Below are 20,542 nucleotides of genomic sequence, written 5' to 3'. Positions count from 1 at the left end.
TTGATATTTGGTCAGTTTTATTGATATCGTAACGCTAATTAAAAAAAAAACACATACATGCTAAATAACTTTATTCGAGTCCTAAACGGTTTCTTTCACTTATATGAAATTTTGTAAACACATCATCAAATTTTACAGTTCATGAATTTAGTAAACAAAGCAGAGAGTAAGATAGTTTAACCGCCTAAAACAAATTTAATAATTATTTGGAAAAATTCCTTCTCTAAGTTTACCGAAACAAGCATTGGAAATGAAAGGGAACTGAATGGTCCAGCTGTCAGACAGAAAATTATTTGGCTCCTTGCTAACATAAACAAAACGTCTTTTTGCAGTCTAATATCCGCCTCATACCACTTTGAAAACCAAATACATCCGGCTATTGATTCACTCTAGAATTATTAACTAAAAAAAAATCTTCGTCATTTGTAACAACTTACAACGTTGATAAGAATCTGTCCAGAGAAGCAAGCAAACGTTAAAACGAGAATCCATCCCGAAAAATGTAATACAGCACAGACACGATCACCCTAGAAGAAAAATGTAGTGCTATAACATTCTATTTTATCCTTAGATATTACCTCGGTAAATTGTTTTTCGATGAACGCACAATTTATTGCAGTTAGGCAAGTGTGTGTAAACATGGCGTTAGAAAAGCATTCATCGAGTATTTTTGCTTTCCTAGAAGAAGAACTTTATTGAAGAATATTATTAATTAAACATAATACCTGATTATATCTGAGTGGTAAAAAATACAGTTAGTTAATCTACGTCGTGAAATTTCGTATTCTGTATTGCTAAAAGTTTCGTGAATCATTTCATTTAGTTGTTTGATTCTTAATATCAAATGTTCAGTTAACTCATACTCATTGTATGTTATCATTGCGCAGGTTTCAAGAGTAACTGTATACAGAGAAAAACATACACATGGAATAAGTAATAAACAAAAACATTTTTTGTGTTGACTGGAGTCCAAAACGTAGTGATAAAGCCGCAGTTTTCTTCCAAATTTTCTCTTCTGTTTTTATCTTCGCATTCTTCTTTTCCTCTGAATTTTAATGTCGTACGTTAGTATACAAATAGATATATAAACCAGAAAACATGTGGGAAAAAAATTTAAAGTTTCCTCCTTTTGGTCGAAATTGCGTGGTTTCCCAAAATTTCGAAAATTTGACATTTCCTTGAGAAGTCTTACAACTTTTGGTTGATTTTTTATATATATAAAAGTCATATAATAATTACCAAATGCTGATCCTAAAAGGACGTAGTTGTCTACTACTGACACGTTTAAATTTTCTAAAAAAATATCTTAATACAACAAACACACAGTGTGCCTTATTTGTACTTTTTTTAGTGATTATAACATGCATCAACACACTCATAGGATAAATTGGAGTAATAAAAACGTATATTACAACTCTGATCGTGTAAAAGATGCTTGGTTTAAGTTCCTCATTAACACTTGGCCATAATAAAATGTATCTCAGATTTCTCCTTGTTGAACGACATATTGTAATTTCACCTTGTTCAGCCGCCATATATTTAAACTGAAACAGTAAAAGTTTTAGAAAATATCTCACTATATCTAATAAAAGCGCATAGACTTACCTGAAGTTTTGTGTTTCTTCAGACTTTATTTTTAAATAGAATGTTTGCTCACTGCAAGTTGTATCAAAATTTTCCAACGCCTTTAGTTAAGACTGTTCACTGCCATATATTTCAATAACAATAAGGTTGAAGGAATGCTGTTGGTTTCACTGTTATTATCGTATCAGCGGTATTTTATTCTATAACTTTAAATTTAAATGATAAATTTTCAAGTTTTTTTATTTACCGATAAAAAACGAAATCCGGAAAACCTGTCATTAAGATTTCATCACAACTGGGTCTAGATTTATCAAAAAAATTGTATTTTCTCAAACCTGTTTATTAGTGCTTGCTTGTGCAACGCAACTGAAGACTGACTCTATTTACAGTATTAACTGCAAGTGATGTCCAACTTTTCAACAACTGACTATTATGCCTTCTGACACAAGTTCCAACTGTGGGATGTTTCATGTCTTATTAGGATAACAATATGGTAGAATGTTTGTCTCTGCCTCACTAATCAGTATTATTGATGTATCTATAGTGCTTTATTCACCAACTTGAAGTTTAAATTATTAGTTTAAGGCATCCCTTATTATTATGAAAATTACTTTTTAATTTAATATAATAAACTTGCAAGGACACGACGGTTACAAAAAATTAAATTAATGGCGAGGCACACAACAGTAGGTGTGTAAGGCGTGGTATAGTCGAAATACATCAAAAAAATAAGCGCATTTTTTTTAATTGCTAGATTATTATTTCCATTTTCAGTTTCATAAAATTTTACGTGTAAAAAAAAAAACTTTCTGCGTTAAGATATTCTTTATTTCTGCAAGAAATTCGTCGCATCTAAAATTTAAGCCCACAGGGAATTTTCAAACAGCTAGATAACGGGTGTCCATTTAAAAAATTCATCAAGTTGCCATTGATTTTTATTTTTTATTTTTGAAGTATGTGTGCTCTGAAATTCAAATTTATGATCGATGACAGCTCTCATGTCAAAATTCTAATCTTCCTGGGAAGTCCACTGGTAGGAGTTCTTGAACTGCTGTGATAAGGATAGACTTCCAAATCTTTGCGAAAAGTTTCTGAGAGTCCCAACAAAAAGATTAATTTGCTGATGTACTCGTAATTGACGATGTTTCTTTCAATAATTCTTCAGCATAAACAATAATAACTTCAGGTATTCGTTTTTTTGGCGCCCCACTGTCTACTTTTCGCAAAAGGCTACCAGATTCTGCGACGAGTTTTATAGTTCGGTCCAAGGGTTATTTAAATTACATGTAGTTGTTAGCAATATTTGGGCATTCAACTTGAAATTTCTCCTGCAATGTATAAGCACATTGACTATCAACTTTAACCCCATTCCGACAATAACTCTGAACCAAAAAGTCTTTGTGTTCTAAACTGTAAGCCATAGATAGCATCAATAATAGAACGTTTGCTCATTGGTTAGTTGTGAAAGCAACTGATTATTTTTTAATTCGGAAAACAGGAAACATGTAAAAGTAAACTGAACAACGAGTCACAAACGGAAAATTGCTGCGCAACTCGTGATATTTCCATCGCAACACAAAATTCGTTTAACTAACAAATCGTTTGAATTATCACAAATATTCATCCTACTCATGGTATTACTACTGATTATTTCAATGTCCCCCCATACACTTCATATTTAAATTCAGGAAATTTTCTTGGAAACACTGTTCCATTGCTGCATTTCATGAATATTCTGGAGTGTTCACAATATAATAATGTTCTAAATGTTAATGACCGGGTTCTTTATTTAGTTATTACTAACATATCATGTAAAGTAAATAAATCGGACGAAGGACTAGTTCCTGTAGATATACATCCCCCTCTGCTGTTGATCGTTAATAGTACTGTAAAACGCAATAGTTACCTATATATGTAGTGTGAACACAAGGAAGAACTTGAACTTTCGGACAGCTGATATTACTCTGTTTTAATCGAGGGTATTTCACTGATTGGTCATCACTCAATAAATCTAATGATGTGAATTCAGCTTGTGAAATATTCTACATGAAACTTTCAGAGGTGTTTAGTTCAAATGTTCCAAAAAGTATAGCACATAAATATCATTATACTATCACCCTTGGTTCACTCTTTATCTCATAAAGGAAATAAATCAAATAAGTAAATTTTGGAGAAAGTACAAGAAATACGGGATTAAAGAACACTATGAAACTTTTAAAAAATTGCGTAGGGATATCAAAGTGAAACTAGCGGCGCTATATAAAGATTATTATTATTATTGTAAATGAGAGGTTACTACCTGTTATGCCCGCGCTCACTAATGGGAGTACTCAATAAATAAAGCGTATGAAGTAAATATGTTTAACTACGATTAAGGTTTTCGTCAATATGATTATCGTACTTCATTTTAAAGGTGGCTGTACTTGTACTTTGTACAACTTCTGCAGGTAGAGAATTCCAGACATTAAACACACGGTTAACAATGAAGAACTGTCTAAAACTGGTACGAAACCGGTCTTTAACACTAGAACGACGGAGGCGGTCATTTGACCGCTTTTGAATTTTTTATTCTTGATATCTCTGGTTTTATAAAGTGTTTCGTTATTATTCTTCGTGACAATTATTTATTTGTTCTTGATTGTATGTGGAAAAAATCTCAATTCAATAGGACCGTTCGTCACCTGTGTGGGGATATGTCTTCCTAGAAAGACGGAGTGCGGTCATTTGACCGCTGCTTTAAAATCGCTTCAAAAATTCTCGAAAAAATTAAAATTACCTGAAACCCCATACTGTCAACATCTGGACATAATTTCCACTAAGATGGTTGGTAATTTTCGTGGTAACTTAATTTATTTTGGCATTGCACTTGATTACATTCTTTGGTTTGGATATTGTTCTTTTCGTGAAGGGTGTGCTTTTTCTTGGTGATTTTTGCTTTGAAAATTTCGCAACATTCGGTGAGAAAATATATGACAGATTTGTAATTACTCGCAGAATCGAATAATTCGCCTCAAGACGGATAGTGGTAATGTATATGACACAAAAGTTCTGAAGTATAATACTACCACGCCGACTGTATATCAAGGGAAAAAAACAAAAATGTTCTGCTTTTGAGCACAATGCATCCTGATATAATAATTCAAGATAATCGAAAAAAGCTTCTGGACACCATAGCTTATTGCAACTTTACAAAATATGACGACGATACGGTGGACCAAGTGGCTAGAAAAAATTTGTCCAAAGCGGGATCAAGGGCAAGTTATTTATAACATTTTAGACTTGGCTGTATTAAATGCATGGGTTTTATATCAGGAAGTGATAAAGAAGAAAATCAGGAGACGAAAATTCCTCTTGAAATTGTGAAAAGAACTCGCAGCAAGTGATGTTGGGTCAGGTCAGGTCAAACTAATAAAAATGACCTACTGCTGAAGAAAAAGTTTAGAGGAAAAAGGAAACAATGCCATGCAACTAAATGCCGCAAAAAAGAAAACCGAACGCGTGATAGATGCAAAAACAATTTATGCGGAAAATGTAATAAAGTTACAAATTTCTTGTATGCAAATTGCTTTGAATCATAAGTTTCATTTATGATTTCCACTTTCAAATGCTTATGTTATTGTAATTTAGTTATTTAATTAATTTTAATAAAGTATTTACGCAATTGGCCATGTTTTACTGAAAAAATAGTACAGCGGTCAAATGACCGCAAGCCGTCCGTAGAGGTATGCGTTAAACGCCGTCCTCCTAGTGTTAAGAAGTTTGTATGAATGCCCTCGTGTCCGTCCGTCTGTATTGAGAGGAAATATATGCTTTATCGGAGAATTATCGTCTGTCAGAGCATTGTATACAGTTATCACGTCACCTCTAACTCGCCGATTCGAAAGCAGCGGAAGTTGCATAATTGATAATCTTTGGTGATACTGGGGTCTATGGTAGCCATAAGGAACACGCGTAGCTCGTCTTTGAACAGACTCGAGAAGATCTTTGTCGCGCTGGAATATGGGGGCCCACACTGCATTAGCAAATTCCAAGATCGGCGTAAAATATGTTTTAAACAATTTAGAAAAAGTTAACCGATCAGTTTTAGTAAATACTTTACTTATGAGGTAAAGTACTTTATTGGGTTTTCTTGTAACTTGACTAATATGGTCGGACCATGATAATGTGGAAGTTACCAGAACACCCAGGTCAGTACAGGATTCATACCTTCTAAGCTCAAGATTATTAATATAATACAGATGTCTTGGATTGTTCGCTCCAACAGACAACACTTTACACTTGTCGACGTTAAGTGGCAGTAACCATTCATTTGACCAGGTATAGACGGTTAAAAGATCCCTACACAAAACTAGATGATCATTCGCTGAATTATAAATTTTTAAGTCATCAGCAAACATCGCAAAAGGAGATTTCAGTCGAACACCTAAGTCGGCTGTATAAACTGTAAATAAGAGTGGACCAAGCACTGATCCTTAACCTTAACTGTAAAGCTACGATTAGAGAGGAATGCATCGATCCAACGCAAAAGATTCCCTCGTATTCCAAAATAATGCAACTTGTGGAGAAGACGACGTTTAGGTACACGGTCAAACGCCCGGGAAAAATCCATGTACATTATATCAGTCGGGATATCCAAGTCAAAATTCCTTGTCCAATTTGATAAACAACAAAGCAAATTGGTAACAACTGATTTACCAGGAACGAACCCATGTTGTTCAACGGGAATAATTTAGTTGTCCAAAAGAAACTTGAACGTGCTGTCATATACAACTGTCTCCATGATCTTAACAACCACCGATGTTAAGCTGATAGGCCTGTAATTATCGGGACAAAATTTATCTCCCTTCTTAAATATGGGCTTGACGAAAGCTGTCAACCAATCGGGAGGTAAAGTACCAGAGTTAAAAGACTGAGTAAACAAAAAACTAATCGGTTCACATAAGGAGATAGCACATTCTTTCAGAACTTTGGCAGTTATATAATCCGGCCCTGGAGACTTTGTCGTTTTCAATTTTTGCAAGAGCTTCAATACTGTTTCAGGAGTAAACTGAATCTCGTCCATGTGGACGGAATTTGGTTCAAAAGGTATGTCAGCAATCTTTGCATCAGGCTCTACTATGAAATTTCGGGAAAAGTTTTCTGCAAAAATATTCGCTATGACCTTGCAGTCGTTTAGAAAGCAAGCAGTAGCATCTTTAAGTTGAGGAATTTTAACTGGGCCCGATATATTAGCGCGGATGTGCTTGAACAGGCGTTTGGGATCCTTACTTTCCGCTATTCGTTTTTCATACTCAACCCTCGCTTCTCTGATTTTATTACTTATCCAAAATTGAGGGCGAAATTTCTAATGATCCGAAAAAGTTTGGCAATTTGTTAAATATAAAGAAACAGTACCGACATTCCTTTCAATATGAGTTTCGGTAATGTAAACTACTCAAGACCAAAGGAGAGACTAGATGCTTTTTGTGAAATGTTTAAGTCAGTGTTCACTCCGGTAACACATAACTTAGGGAACTATTATTCCAAAGAAATCTTGTTTTGGAGAGAGTCTTCAACATAACTTTCGGCGACAGCCGAAGATTTCTAGCCCCCATGCCTCTTTAAGCCCAATACGTCTACACCTTTATTCGCTAAAAGTGTAGCAGATATGCGCCGAAATGCGTGACCCGTGTAGCTGGCTGGATTTTGCAATTTCAAATACTCTGCAATTTTTGAGGGCCATCTGCCAATCGTACCCTTTCCTAACACTTGAATAGTACATTTTCCAGCTCGATAATTCAGAAATAAGTGAGAAGACTTGACGTGATTTGGCCGTAGTCTGAAATATTTGCGAAAAATTTCCAAATAATGAATTGTCTCGTTTTCTATATTGGTAATAAGGTACGAGACAAAAAATTATCACGGTGCAGAATTTTTGCCTAAATGTATTAAAAGAAAGTGAAGATACCTGGTTGATTGAGCAATTCCATTTTTAATTAATTTAATAAAACATTTTCACAGAAAACACTAAACTAAACGAAATTTATTGAAAATATGTAATTTTGTTAACAGACTTATTGTGACAAATTATTATCACGCTTAAAAGGGAAATAACTAACTAACTAAATGAAAACTAAATTAATACCCAATGTATTTTCCACCTGCTTCTATGAGATTGTAGACGCGCTGCTTCATAGAATTGACCAAATGGATGAAGTAATTGACGTCCAAATTCTCCCAAGTCCCCAAGATACCATCTTTCGATTCATTAACTGTTGCGTACTACTTCCCATCTTTATAAACCTCTAGTATAAGAGAACTCCATACATTCTCAATAGGATTGAGATGTAGGCTTTTCGCAGGCTATTATAGCAAAGCTATATTTTGTCGTTAAAACCACGTTTTCGATGAATTAGACACATGAATCGACGCATTATTTTGCTGAAAAATCACTTTGCTGTCTTGAAATACGTTCAAAGGTGGTTTGAGGTGCATTTCCAACACATCTTGGTAATTCAGAGAGTCCATTCGATTTGATTAATGCTAAGTTATTATTTCCTAAGCTACGAAAGGCACCCCACACCATAACATTGCCACCTCCTTGAACTCGTTTTGACAAATACTTTGGTTCTTTCCGTAAATCGTGCCAATAATATCTAAAACCATCAGGACCATCAAGATTAACTTTCTTTTCATCTGAAAAAACTATCTGGAACCATTCTTCATTTTTCGTTTGCATTTCTCTGGCCCATTCACGACGTTTTTGAATATGTTCTTTTGTTAACATTTGTTGTTTCGTATATTTGGCATATTTAACACTTTTGTCATTAGCCAGTACTCGCAAAACTGTTCTTTTGTGAACAGGAAGTCCTAGGGTCGTCTTTATCATTTGAGACGACATGTTATCCTTTATACCCGGAATCACAATGGATTTTTTGGCACGTGCAGTGAGTTTTTCTTTTCTTCCACAATTTTGTCGTCCATTTTCACTGTATTTCTTTCTTACAAACTTGGAGATTGTGGTCCGATCTCTTCCAATCTTTCATCCTATTTCCGCAAAAGTCAAACCTTGGTCATAGTATGCCTCAATCTGTCCTTTTTCACGTTCTGTTAAATCGTTTTCTTTGCCTATGGCGAAAGACAATTATTGTAGCTCAGCCAATTATATTTCGACACTTTATCAGTTCTAACAAACAATTGCATATCGTGCATATCATACAAATAAACAACAATTACGCATACTACGTTTTTTTAATTGATTTTTATACAAAAAGTGATGCGTGATAATTTTTTGTCTCAAAATTTCTTGACACAATTGAGTTTTCACAGATCAGAAATTATTTGATGCAAAAATATCACTGAAAAAAGCATTTTTGTATACTAAATTAACTTCTACTGGGTGTATTATTTAGTCAAAGGTCTAGATAAGAAAAAATTCGTAAAAAATTGCACCGTGATAATTTTTTGTCTCGTACCTTAGTAAACGACCGTTGAATGTGCGTCTTTGTATCAGGTATCTTGACAAAAATAAATTCACCACGATCTTCTATATCCTCAACTGCCATATTGTACAGTTCTTGCCGTCTGCAAGCTCCCGCCCCTCCTAGCATCATTCCCACCTGAAATTCACGAAAGCAATAACTAAAATGTTCATCTGTTGAAATCGATAGAATTTACCTTATAAATTAAGAATTGTTCATCTGGTGCTTCTAATAAGAATTTGGAGATTTCTTCCTTAGTAAAGACACTGGATTTCTTCAGTCGATGTCCAATATTCTTTCTTTTAAGGAAGGCAATCAGTATGGAAAACTTGGAAATATCAACTGAATCGTATAGAAAAATTGTTCTCTTTAACATAGAATATTCCGCCCATAAACTGCCGGGCGCCTTCAATTTTTCATTTCTTTGTACAAAGTATGCCACAACGATCTCTTCACTGATGTTTGCATTCTTTTCCTTGAACCAATTCTTGAAAATTCTATAAGTATTTTCATAACGTTCCTTTGATTTTTCCGGGATTACTGATGAACACCCTAAATTTCATGCTTGTTCCACTTCGATATTTTCGCTTTCAGAATCACTCATGATTATGAAAGCGAAAAGCAAATAAATCACTCACAAATCTAAATCGATAACAGTCAAAATGGAGACTGATTTTTAAAATTGTTGTTTATACTAATCGAAACCATAGTAACAAATTTTAAATTAAAAAACGACCTTGTTGATGTTTGATATAAATTCTTTCAATTTATGAATTTGATAAAAAGATGCAAATCTTTTGATGGTCGTACAAAAAATAGTATAAGCATCACGAACGTTAAGGGGGTTTACTGGTCTCAGACAAATTGGAGACGTCGCTTCGCTCCGTCTCCATACTTTTACCTTCGACCAGTAAACACCCCTTACCGTTCTTAATACTTAATATACTATAACCAGCTTAGAATAATGTGAATAATGTATGTCACAATCTATGTCAATTACTTCGTATACTTTTTAATATGTGACTGCTGAATATATTATCTGGAGCCACACAATTTCTATAGCAATTTAGTTCATTGGTAGTGTCGGCCAGTTATTACAATACTGAATGTTTGATGGCCTCTTGCGTTCAGTTTCAGTATCCTTAATTCAACCACTATGAATTTTCCATCCGCTTTGTATAAACACCAACTGTAAATGTATTTTTTAAATCGATTCACAGTTTATTTATATTTGTACGAAGGTACATCCCAAAAAATACTATTCGTTGAATTATGTATCGTTGTTTATTAGATGGTGGTTGCAGACAGACTCTTAGTCCGTTCGAAATATACATTGAATTGAACAGTGGAACGGGTGGGGGTAGAAACATGGGGTTGGTACCAGTGGTACTAACATGCTCCCCCACGTTGAAGTCAATTCTTCAATAAAAAATATATAAACAATACAATAAAATAATCATAACAAAATTATCAAATTAAAGTCCTTGAAAATACTAGTGCTGACGCGCTTATGTTTCCAGCGGTGCACACACCTTTTTCACAGATCGCTTAAACAGGCCATTCGCGGTTTTTACGGTCACTACGCGCACCACACTATCTTCACCAGGATGAAGCTCTGCAATTCGTCCCAGTTTCCATTGCATGGGCGGTTTCCTCCATTAGCACCACCAATGTGCCGACGTCGATGGCTGTTGCTGGACCCCGCTGACCCTCTAGTCGGCATTGTAGCTGCGATAGATATTCCTTATGCCAACGCTTCCAAAAATGTTGCTGTAACTGTTGAACTCTTCTCCATCGAGATAATCGGTTGCTTGGGATCACTGTGAGGTCTTCCTCAGCATGGGCCGTAATGGGTGCCCCAATTAAAAAATGACCCGGCGTTAAGGCGTCGAGATCGTTAGGGTCACAGGATATGGATGTGATAGGTCGTGAATTCAAACAAGCTTCGATTGCTGTTAAAACCGTGTAAAATTCCTCGTAATTTAAATTACCGTCACCTACTACCCTTTGCAAATGCTGTTTCTTCTGAGCGCTCTCTCCCACAAACCTCCGAAATGTGGGGACCGCGGAGGAATAAAATGAAATTTTATGTTTTGGCAGGTCAATCGCTCGGTTATTTTGTTTTGGAAGGCTTGGGTACGAAAGAGCTGCCGCTCGGCTCCTACAAAATTCGTGCCGTTATCGGAAAATATTTCCGCTACCTTACCTCGCCGCGAAGTAAACCGTTTTAAGGCCGCTAAAAAACCCTCGCTAGTTAGATCTCCTACCAGCTCCAAATGTACTGCCTTCGTACTGAAGCATATAAATAGAGCGATGTATGCCTTAACGTTTTTGGCGTTGCGAGTTCGACCCTCCTTTATCAAAGAGGGTCCGGCGTAATCAACGCCCGACACATGAAATAGGCGCGTTAATTGTACTCTTTGCCTCGGCAGATTGCCCATTTTCTGAGTAAATGGCTTGGGATTGGCGCGACTGCATTTCGTACAATGGTGAATTATTTTCTTAGTGGTATCCCTAGCCCCCAATGGCCAGAATTTTTGTCGTACCGCTGTCACCGTCCCGCTGGTACCTGCGTGCAATTCCCGCTCATGCATATGTCTTATTATTGTTTTTGATACGTGATGATTACGCGGCAGAAGTATTGGAAACCTTTTATCAAATGAAATTGGGGCATTTTTTAAACGTCCCCCTACTCTTAAAAGCCCGTTGCTGTCCACAAAAGGATCAAGTTTTGACAGCTTATGCTGTTTAGCTTTAATGGGATTACTGGTGAAATATTCAGGTAAAGCTCGTACCTGAATGTGTTTAAATATTATTGTTTGAGCCTCGTTTAATTCTTCTACCGATAATGCGCCTTTGATTTTAGTTTGCTGCCTACAATTTTTAATAAATCGTAAGCAGTATGATATGACCCCTTGCAATTTTTTAAATGATGAATATTTGGATATAACTGGTAACTCTGGATCTATATTAACGACATTAATAGTAACTAACGACTTCCTTTCTGTGTTAAGCGCAACTACTTCGTATTCGTTATCGTTAATGGTGCGACGCGAGATTTTGCACATGCCAACCTAACTGAAACCTCACCCGATTGATATATAACCCTTATATAAATGGCTGCGCCATATGCCTTTGTTGAAGCATCCGAAAAACCGTGGATTTCAACAGCCATATAGGGATATGAGATTATTAATTTGCGTGTTGTGTTATAATTCCTTAGATCCTTCAGCCCGTTAACGAATTTTGTCCAAGCATTTTGAAATGTGGGCGGTACCGGTTCGTCCCAATTCAATTTTAATTTCCATAAACCCTGTAGCAGAATTTTGGCCTTTACAATTACTGGATTAACTAGCCCTAAAGGATCAAATATTTTAGCCACGCTTGACAATATGTGCCGTTTTGAAATTTGTTCAGATTCAATTAGTGGAATGTTGACTTGATATCTTAATTCGTCATTTTGACAATGCCAGAAAAATCCTAAAACCTTAACTTTGCTTTCTTTATTCCAACTAACTGATGTTAAGGGTTCGGATTCAGCCACAACTGATTGGGCCGGTATATTTGACGCCCATTTACAAAGCTTAAATCCCCCCTTTATTAAAATCTGTGAAAGTTGATCCCCGATTAGAACAATTTGCTCTGCTGAATTACTGCCTGTTAGAAGGTCGTCCATATAAAAATCCCGATTTATTAATTCGCTGGCTAAAGGATAAATATTTTGGGCTTCCGCCGCTAGCTGTTGCAGACAACGTACTGCTAAATATGGTGCACAGGTTGTACCGTATGTTAACGTTTTCAACCTAAATGTTTGAACTGGCTCATCGTTACTAATTCTCCAAAATATCCTTTGATAATTTGTGTCCTGTTCGTCAACAAGTATCATTCTATACATTTTTGTTATGTCCCCGGAAAGGACGTACTGGTAAGTTCGAAACCGACAAAGGAGTGAAAACAAGTCCCCTTGTATTGTAGGGCTCGTCATTAAAACATCATTTAAGCTTAAGTTATTGGAGGATTTTATGGACGCATTGAATACCACTCTTATTTGAGGACCATCCGGTGTTTGTTTGAAGACCGGATGATGGGGCAGGTAGAAGGTTTTGGGAATTCCTAATTCTTTCGTTGGGACAAGTTCCATGTGGTTTAACGCTAAATACTCCCTCATAAAATTTTTGTAATTTAATTTGAGTAAAGGATTCCTTGCCAGGCGTCTTTCAAGACTGTAAAATTGTTTGAGTGCTAATCCGCGCGAATGACCCAAAGTAGCCTGGTCTTTGAATGACAGCCTTACCATAAATTTGCCCTGTACATCCCGATGGGTATTTTCAAGGAAATGAGATTCTATTGTACACGATTCGCCGAAGTTGGGTTCATCGACACTTTCTTGTTGCCAAAAATTTGCTACCTGTTCATTTAGTTGTAAATCGGCAGATAATGATAAAAGATTACAGGATAAATTTTGGTTGCGTTTTTCAACTGTAGAAACCTTCCCGCTGACTATATAGCCAAAAATAGTTTCTTGTAAAAATGGTTGATTCGGTTTGAACCGAGTTGGACTACCAATCAAAAGGCTCCAAAATATTTCAGCACCGATAAGTAAGTCTACTTCGCGTGATTGTTCGAAATCGGGATCCGCTAAAATGATATTTGGGGGTATACGTATTTTACTTTTATCAATTGACAGTGCTGGTGTGCGTTCCGTAATTTTAGGCATAACTAAACAATTAAAGGAGATTTGAAATTCATTAACTCGAGACTTAACAGTTATATTAGCACGCTCAGTAACAGAATTTATTGAGCCATTGATTCCCGATATGAAGGTATTTATACCCCTTGGATTTAGATTCAATTTTTTGCACAAGTTTTTAGTTATCACATTAGCTTCTGAACCTTGATCTAGTAAGGCACGACATGGATGCAGTTTGCCGTTATTATCTTTAATTAATAAAAGTACTGTTGATAAAAGGACTTGACTAGGTGTCGATACATGCAATGCGGAAGTAGATGGCTCTAGTTGAAAACCAAAGCTGTGCCTCTCTGGAGGTACTTTCACAATACGAACACGTTTCGAATTCCTACAGTGCTGTCCGCGAGTGGTGAGCTTTGCCATGGCCAAATTTGGATGGTCAAAAGACCAAACTGCAGAACTAATTGCACGATATGGAAAAAAAAGGACTAGAGAAATCGCGTAGCATACACTAAATTTATTTTCAACTATACAGAGTGTTCTGTTTTTGAGGCGTAATGTGCAACGTACTTTTTTAAACAGAATGCCTAATTCTAATTTTCTAAAAAATTTTTGTAATGAAGCGGTTCACAAAAAAATCGCAATCGTATTAATTTTAAGATCTGTGTTATAATATTTTATGGGGAGGTAAACGAAAGTACGTGCTTTGCTGTGGTATCAATTAAATTAAATTCTAATATGCCGAGTGTTTATAAAAAAAAAACTAAAATATTACAATTTTCAAACATCGTTATTTCCGTCAGCCGATTCTCTACTTTTACGTTTTCTCGACCTTTCATGACCCCTAGAGTACGAAGAAATGCCTCCAGTTTCCGTCTGTCGGTCTGTCCGTCTGTCTGCCGTCCCGATTTTTATTAAACAGGTAATCTCCAAAAGTACTGGGCCGATTCCAGATTTTTGGAAAAAAAAATTTAAAACAACATTTCACAATTTAATTTTGATTCTTACAGCTGTTTTAAAGTTATGATAAGCATAATAAATTTTTAATCAAAACATATTTGCTTATCCCCTCCAAAAAATTGATAACGTCAGTACAAAATTTTGCCGAATAAATTCCACCCGAAATGTGCAAAATATATATGATCAGTCTAATACTTGTAATTTATTATTGTGTTCATATTTTTTAGATTTGCTTATACAGGTGATTAAAAAAAAATGAATGCGTGAATTGATTTTACTGAATAACACAAGAATTGCAAAACTGAATCTTTTGAAATCTTCCAGACGTTTTCAGATTATTGTAAGCGTGGTAAATTATTAATCAAAATTAGGGATGTACCGACTAGTGGCCGACCGGTCAGATAAGCCGACTATTCGGCCGTTTTTCATCGTCGGCTGCAGTCGGCGACTAGTCGGCTAAACAGCCGATCGGTCGGCTTTTTTTATTAAAATTAAAATAGTATATAAAACAATTAAACCCGGTTTACAGAACCTCAATTAAATATTTAATTGCGATTTAATTTTTAACCCCGCGTTAAAGCATCATGTAACCGACTCTACGCCAATCAGACGTCGCTAATGGCCTTGTTAAATGCGCGATCAACTTAAACTCAGTTAAAATATTGTATAAACTGGCCCTAAATTGTGTTATTCTTTATTTTCGTACTGAGTTACTAAATAAAATTAAATGTTAAAATTATCCAAACAAATTTAACACATTTTTTGGAAAACAAAGGAACTTTAGTTATTCCTTTTATTAAAATAGAACAAACCTTTAAGGTAGCCAGAGAAATTGAAAAAAAAACACACTGTTTGTCGCATTTATAAACCGGTTTTAGCAAAGCCGACCAGTCGGCCGACTAGTCGGTTTTTACTGGCCGAACAATCGGTTAGACGGTTAGTCGGCCATACCTACAGTCGGTACATCTCTGATCAAAATATATCTCTTTATTCCCAACAAAAACTTGATGGCGTCATCTCTACGTGTGCAAAATATGTTGAGTTTTTAATTGTGATTTATCACTGCATTCATATTCATATTCATCTACTGTTATTTTTAGTATTATACTGCACCGATCCAAGTTGATATACGTGTCCTTGCAAAAATGTTGATGACGTCATCACAAAATTGTGTAAAGAAAAAACTCAACTCGAAAATGTTAGATATATTTCATTGTTCTTTCGGTGTGAGGGAAGTTCTGTCGAAACAACTTTCGACCAATTTTTTACATTTTTAAGAGATATGTGGAAAGAAGATTTTACATAATATTAAATAAGAGTAATAATGGCAATGTTGATTTAATCAAAATCAACTCTACATTAAAATTATATGACATTATAATAGAGGATGGGGTCATATGAATGTGACAACCTGTGACACAGAAAAGAAGGGTCCAAAAACCCCAAAATGTGCGTGACATAACTTATGGAGAACACCTTATTTTGTTCAATGATTTACATAATACTTTTACATATGTACCTCTTACAAAAAATCGTAATGTTACTATTACTCTTTCATGAATAGAAATAGCATCGTGCATTTGCGTATTTCTTAGCACAATTTTAGGTCCACATAATAATTTATGTCCTCTTACTACCTGTTTTCACAGCTGCAATATTTTACCGCATTTCTTGAAAAATAAATTAACAAAAGGCTCGTAAAATCATAAATTCTTTGTCGGTTCGAGTAAAGAGGGTTCATTTTCCTCGCAAGTGCAACTGTGTAGTGGACAGGGTTTTGAGAGCTTTGTCTGATCGACATCTATCGGCGAGCAAAATTTGCCAAAATATCCTCTCAAATCGACAAGCCCTTGAAAGTAACTCTCGCGAATTCTCGCCAAGTCACTCTCCAGTGGACACGTACCTTAAAGCTCAGCTGAGAGGCCATAATTACTCGATTGCGAGTCACTTACAAGAAGGTAATATTAGGGACGCACGGACATATTTTAATGAACAATGTAAGATTTCACAGAACTGAAGACATTCAAGAATTGATACGAACCCATGAAAATTTTCCTGTATTTCTACCTCCGTATGGGTCTTTTCTTAACCCAGTTGCACAAGACTTGGTCGAACTGTGGAAATGATGTGCGCAGCTCCCTTTGAAATCTACAAATCAAACCCAATTGGGGAACTATCTAATCAGTGGAAAGTGATTATTAAAAGAAATCAGCCTAGAAACGAAGACGAGTTATATATACCCAATATTCAAGTCCACAATGGTTCTGAGGCAATAATCCAAGAACATTGGCAAAATTATATGCGACATATGGAGATATATTGTGGGGATTGCCCCAACAGAAATGAAATTTTGAATTAAAATAATTTGTTATATAGGTTCTTCATGATTATAGATAGAGACATACTTATTTATTAAAATATATTGTATATAAATAATGTAGAAACAAATTTTAATTTTAATCAAACTAGGTAAAAATTGGTCCAAGGTATTAGACAGAACATTTCTCGTTCCTGAAGAACAGTCCAATAAATTTAGTTTTTTATTGAATTCAATTTTTTTTTATCATAAATCCTGTAATTAAAGTAATAATATCTCTCAAGCGTTAAGGGAACATTGTTTTTTATAATAAAGTTTTGCAATATTGTCATTCAGATTGGAGTAAAGAGGCTCATATCAATTTGAATATGTATCAGTGGCAGCTGGTGACCTTTTGGAATGGGGGGATACAATTTGAATGGTGATATAACCAACGCGCGGAATTGTGTTTCATACGCTCGATCCAGTGCTGTCGCGGCGATAGTTTGATTACAAATATATTTTTCTTTTGGACTATATCAACATAATATAACATTTCAAGATCACAAATCTGTGGTCCTGTGTTTGAAAAATTAAAAAGGGCATCGAGTATTGTTTTTTGAAGTAATATAGTAATATAGAAGTAGTTTTTTAACAAGCTGTAAACACTCCAAGCGACGCACTGGCTACGACCTTGTGGACCAGATCAAAGCGTCCCCGCTACTCGCCTTAAAACACACCTTGCTTCAACTGGGGAATTGCATCCGTAAGATATTTTTCCGCCCAGTGGATATAACATATAAAACAGGTTGTTATTGCCAATTAATAGACGAAATTGTGTGACGGAAATAAATACAACCATTCATTCAATAAAAGTAAAAAATTGGTCTAAAGAGTTTAGACAGTACTTCCCTGGCTGTCGGAAACGCGACGACTGCATGCTTATTTTTTTTTTTTGCAGTGGATTTCAAAGAATTCAGTTTTGTAGTTCCTGAGTAAATCAATAAAATAAATTTACGCATTCATTAATTTTTTTGAGTCATCCTGTATATGCAAATCCAAAAAATATGAATGCAGTGATAGATCACAAGTACAGACTCATCATATTATGTACATTTTAGATATGATTTATTCGGCAAACTTTTGAGCTGACGTCATCAAGTTTTTGGAGGGGCTAAGCAAATATATTTTGACTAAACATTTATTATGCTCTTTATAACCTTAAAACATCTGCAAGATTTCAAAGCATTCGGTTTTGTAGTTCCTGATTAAATCAATAAAATAAATTTACGCATTCATTAATTTTTTTGGGTCACCCTGTATATGCAAATCCAAAAAATATGAATGGAGTGATAAATCACAAGTACAGACTCATCATATTTTTACAGTTTAGATAGGATTTATTCGGCAAACTTTCGAGCTGACGTCATCAATTTTTTGGAGGGGATAAGCAAATATATTTTGACTAAACATTTATTATGCTCTTTATAACCTTAAAACATCTGCCAGATTTCAAAGTATTCGGTCTTGTGGTTCCTGAGTAAATCAGTAAAATAAATTTTGCGCATTCATTAATTTTTTTGAGTCACCCTGTATATGCAAATCCAAAAAATATGAATGGACTGATATATCACAAGTACAGACGCATCATATTTTGTACATTTTAGATAGGATTTATTCGGCAAACTTTTGAGCTGACGTCATCAAGTTTTTGGAGGGGATAACCAAATATATTTTGACTAAAGATTTATGATACTCTTTAGAGCCTTAAAACATCTGCAACATTTTAAAACATTCGGGTTAGCAGATTCAAAATTAAATTGCAAAATGTTGTTTTATAATTTTGATTTTTTTTCCAAAAATCTGGACGTTTCGGGTAAAAACTGAATTCGGAGTCGTAAACTACATGTGTAGGACTATGTTATTTTATACAATTTAAGGCCCACTTACTATGTACAATTTTGAAGTGACGTCATCGCATTAGTGGTGGGGATGATTAGACAAATTTTGGTTAGCGTTTTACCATCTACATGATATTCCTAATATAAGTACAAAATTTCACAACAATCGGTCCAGTGCTTTCGGAGATTATCTGTCTAATAAAAATCCGGGACGGCAGACAGACGGACAGACGGACAGACGGACAGACGGACAGACGGATAGACAGACGGATAGACAGACGGAAATGGGCGACCTATTTCTTCGTATTCTAGGGGTCATGAAATATCGAGAAAACGTAAAAGTAGAGAGTCGGCCGACGGACTCGATTACATTACTTACTTTGCTTACCCTCGGGAAGTAAAAATGACTTGTTTGTTGCTAGGATGCTATCTTTTATTATCTCAGTAAAGAAAACGTTAACCTTAGAGATCCCTGACAGTCAAAAAACGTCATGCTTTTATGACGGTCGGAGAAAAAATATATTATAGTCGGAGAGTCCATGACATATGTTTCATGATGCACTTCGTAATTTTACCTAGTACCTAGTTTCGATGGAATATAGGTGTAAATAATGAACCTGACCCACCGTGGGACACCAGGTACTGCGCATTGGGACAAGGTGCCAAAAATTTTTTTTTTATTCATATGGTTGATATTATTCATAAGCCAACAAAAACATTTTAGTAACTGAGTTGGTTTACAATAAAAAATTAAAAAATGCCCACAGTTTGCAGGAGATTATTTTCGAAGCAAACCATCGCAAAATTGTTTTTCTAAAAATCCAAAAAAAATTGGTCGAAGGATATCTCGACAGAACTGCCCTCGTCCCAGAAGGGTAAATAACACCCCCTCAATCCCTGCGCCTCGAGAGTGTAAATTCCAAGGGGGCAAGGTCTGAACAAATGCAACATTGGTGACCCCGACATGATCTATATAGGTAAGCGGAGAAAAATGTTGTTACCTCGGTGGGAATCGAACCCACGCCTCTCGCTTTCCGGGCAAGCATTCAGACCACTAGACCACGAGGTGACTTATCTTTCCCCGCTTACCAACGTGTTATTGTGCCGCCACAAAATCTTCACTGGAGACATATGGAGAATATAGGTAAACATATTGTTAAATTACAAAAATGTCTATCATAATACAGTTTTTCCCGTTTTTCGTCATTTGTGTTTCACTATTTGTCAAATTATTTAATTTTGTGTCAAAATAGATAGTTTCCTTTTTTGCGAAAACAGATATGGGCAACCGTTTAATATTCTACCAAACACTGTTATAAAAATTTACGAACCCAGAGATTTTCCTGCAATTTTATCTCCATACAGCCCTTTTCTTCACCCAAAAGATCAGAACTGGTCGTGTGGAAAAAAAGTGCGCAAACTTGTACAGGGTGATTTTTACTTCCCGAGCGTAAGCAAAGGAAGTATTGTAATCGAGTCCGTCGGCCGACTCTCTACTTTTACATTTTCTCGATCTTTCATGACCCCTAGAAGACCTAGAAATAGGTCTCCCATTTCCGTCTGTTTGTCCGTCTGTCCGTCTGTTTGCCGTCCCGGATTTTTATTAGACAGATAATCTCCGAAAGTACTGGACCGATTGTTGTGAAAATTT

General features: G+C 35.6%; 2 protein-coding genes across 2 annotated transcripts in view; both read right to left on the bottom strand.

Annotated features, from left to right (window-relative positions):
- LOC135125687 (uncharacterized) overlaps positions 1-20,542 on the bottom strand; it is a 75,499-nt gene that overhangs the window by 15,578 nt on the left and 39,379 nt on the right. The gene's annotated exons all lie outside the window — the stretch shown is intronic.
- Positions 59-805, bottom strand: LOC135125609 (uncharacterized). Its single transcript, XM_064051251.1, has 5 exons — positions 726-805; positions 579-678; positions 438-527; positions 234-389; positions 59-184 (listed from the first exon to the last, which is right to left on the bottom strand). Exons 2-5 carry the CDS (start codon positions 639-641, stop codon positions 140-142), a joined length of 354 nt encoding a protein of 117 aa, XP_063907321.1. The 5' UTR covers positions 642-678; positions 726-805; the 3' UTR covers positions 59-139.

Source organism: Zophobas morio, unplaced genomic scaffold (assembly GCF_036711695.1).
Source record: "Zophobas morio isolate AGI-343-1 ecotype UQ-CSIRO unplaced genomic scaffold, CSIRO_AGI_Zmor_V1 ptg000009l, whole genome shotgun sequence".
NCBI classification, from domain to species: domain Eukaryota; kingdom Metazoa; phylum Arthropoda; class Insecta; order Coleoptera; family Tenebrionidae; genus Zophobas; species Zophobas morio.
The sequence above is the reverse complement of the archived record's forward strand: the minus strand, read 5'-3'. Positions and strand labels throughout refer to the sequence as shown.

Bases quoted from the DNA above. Each gene is read 5' to 3' on its own strand.
- LOC135125609 (XM_064051251.1), bottom strand. From the start codon at position 641: ATGTTTACACACACTTGCCTAACTGCAATAAATTGTGCGTTCATCGAA. The intron at 390-437 runs GTAAGTTGTTAC...TAATAATTCTAG, and splicing joins GACAGATTCTTATCAACGTT to AGTGAATCAATAGCCGGATG. The intron at 185-233 runs GTAAACTTAGAG...AATTTGTTTTAG, and splicing joins CATTTCCAATGCTTGTTTCG to GCGGTTAAACTATCTTACTC.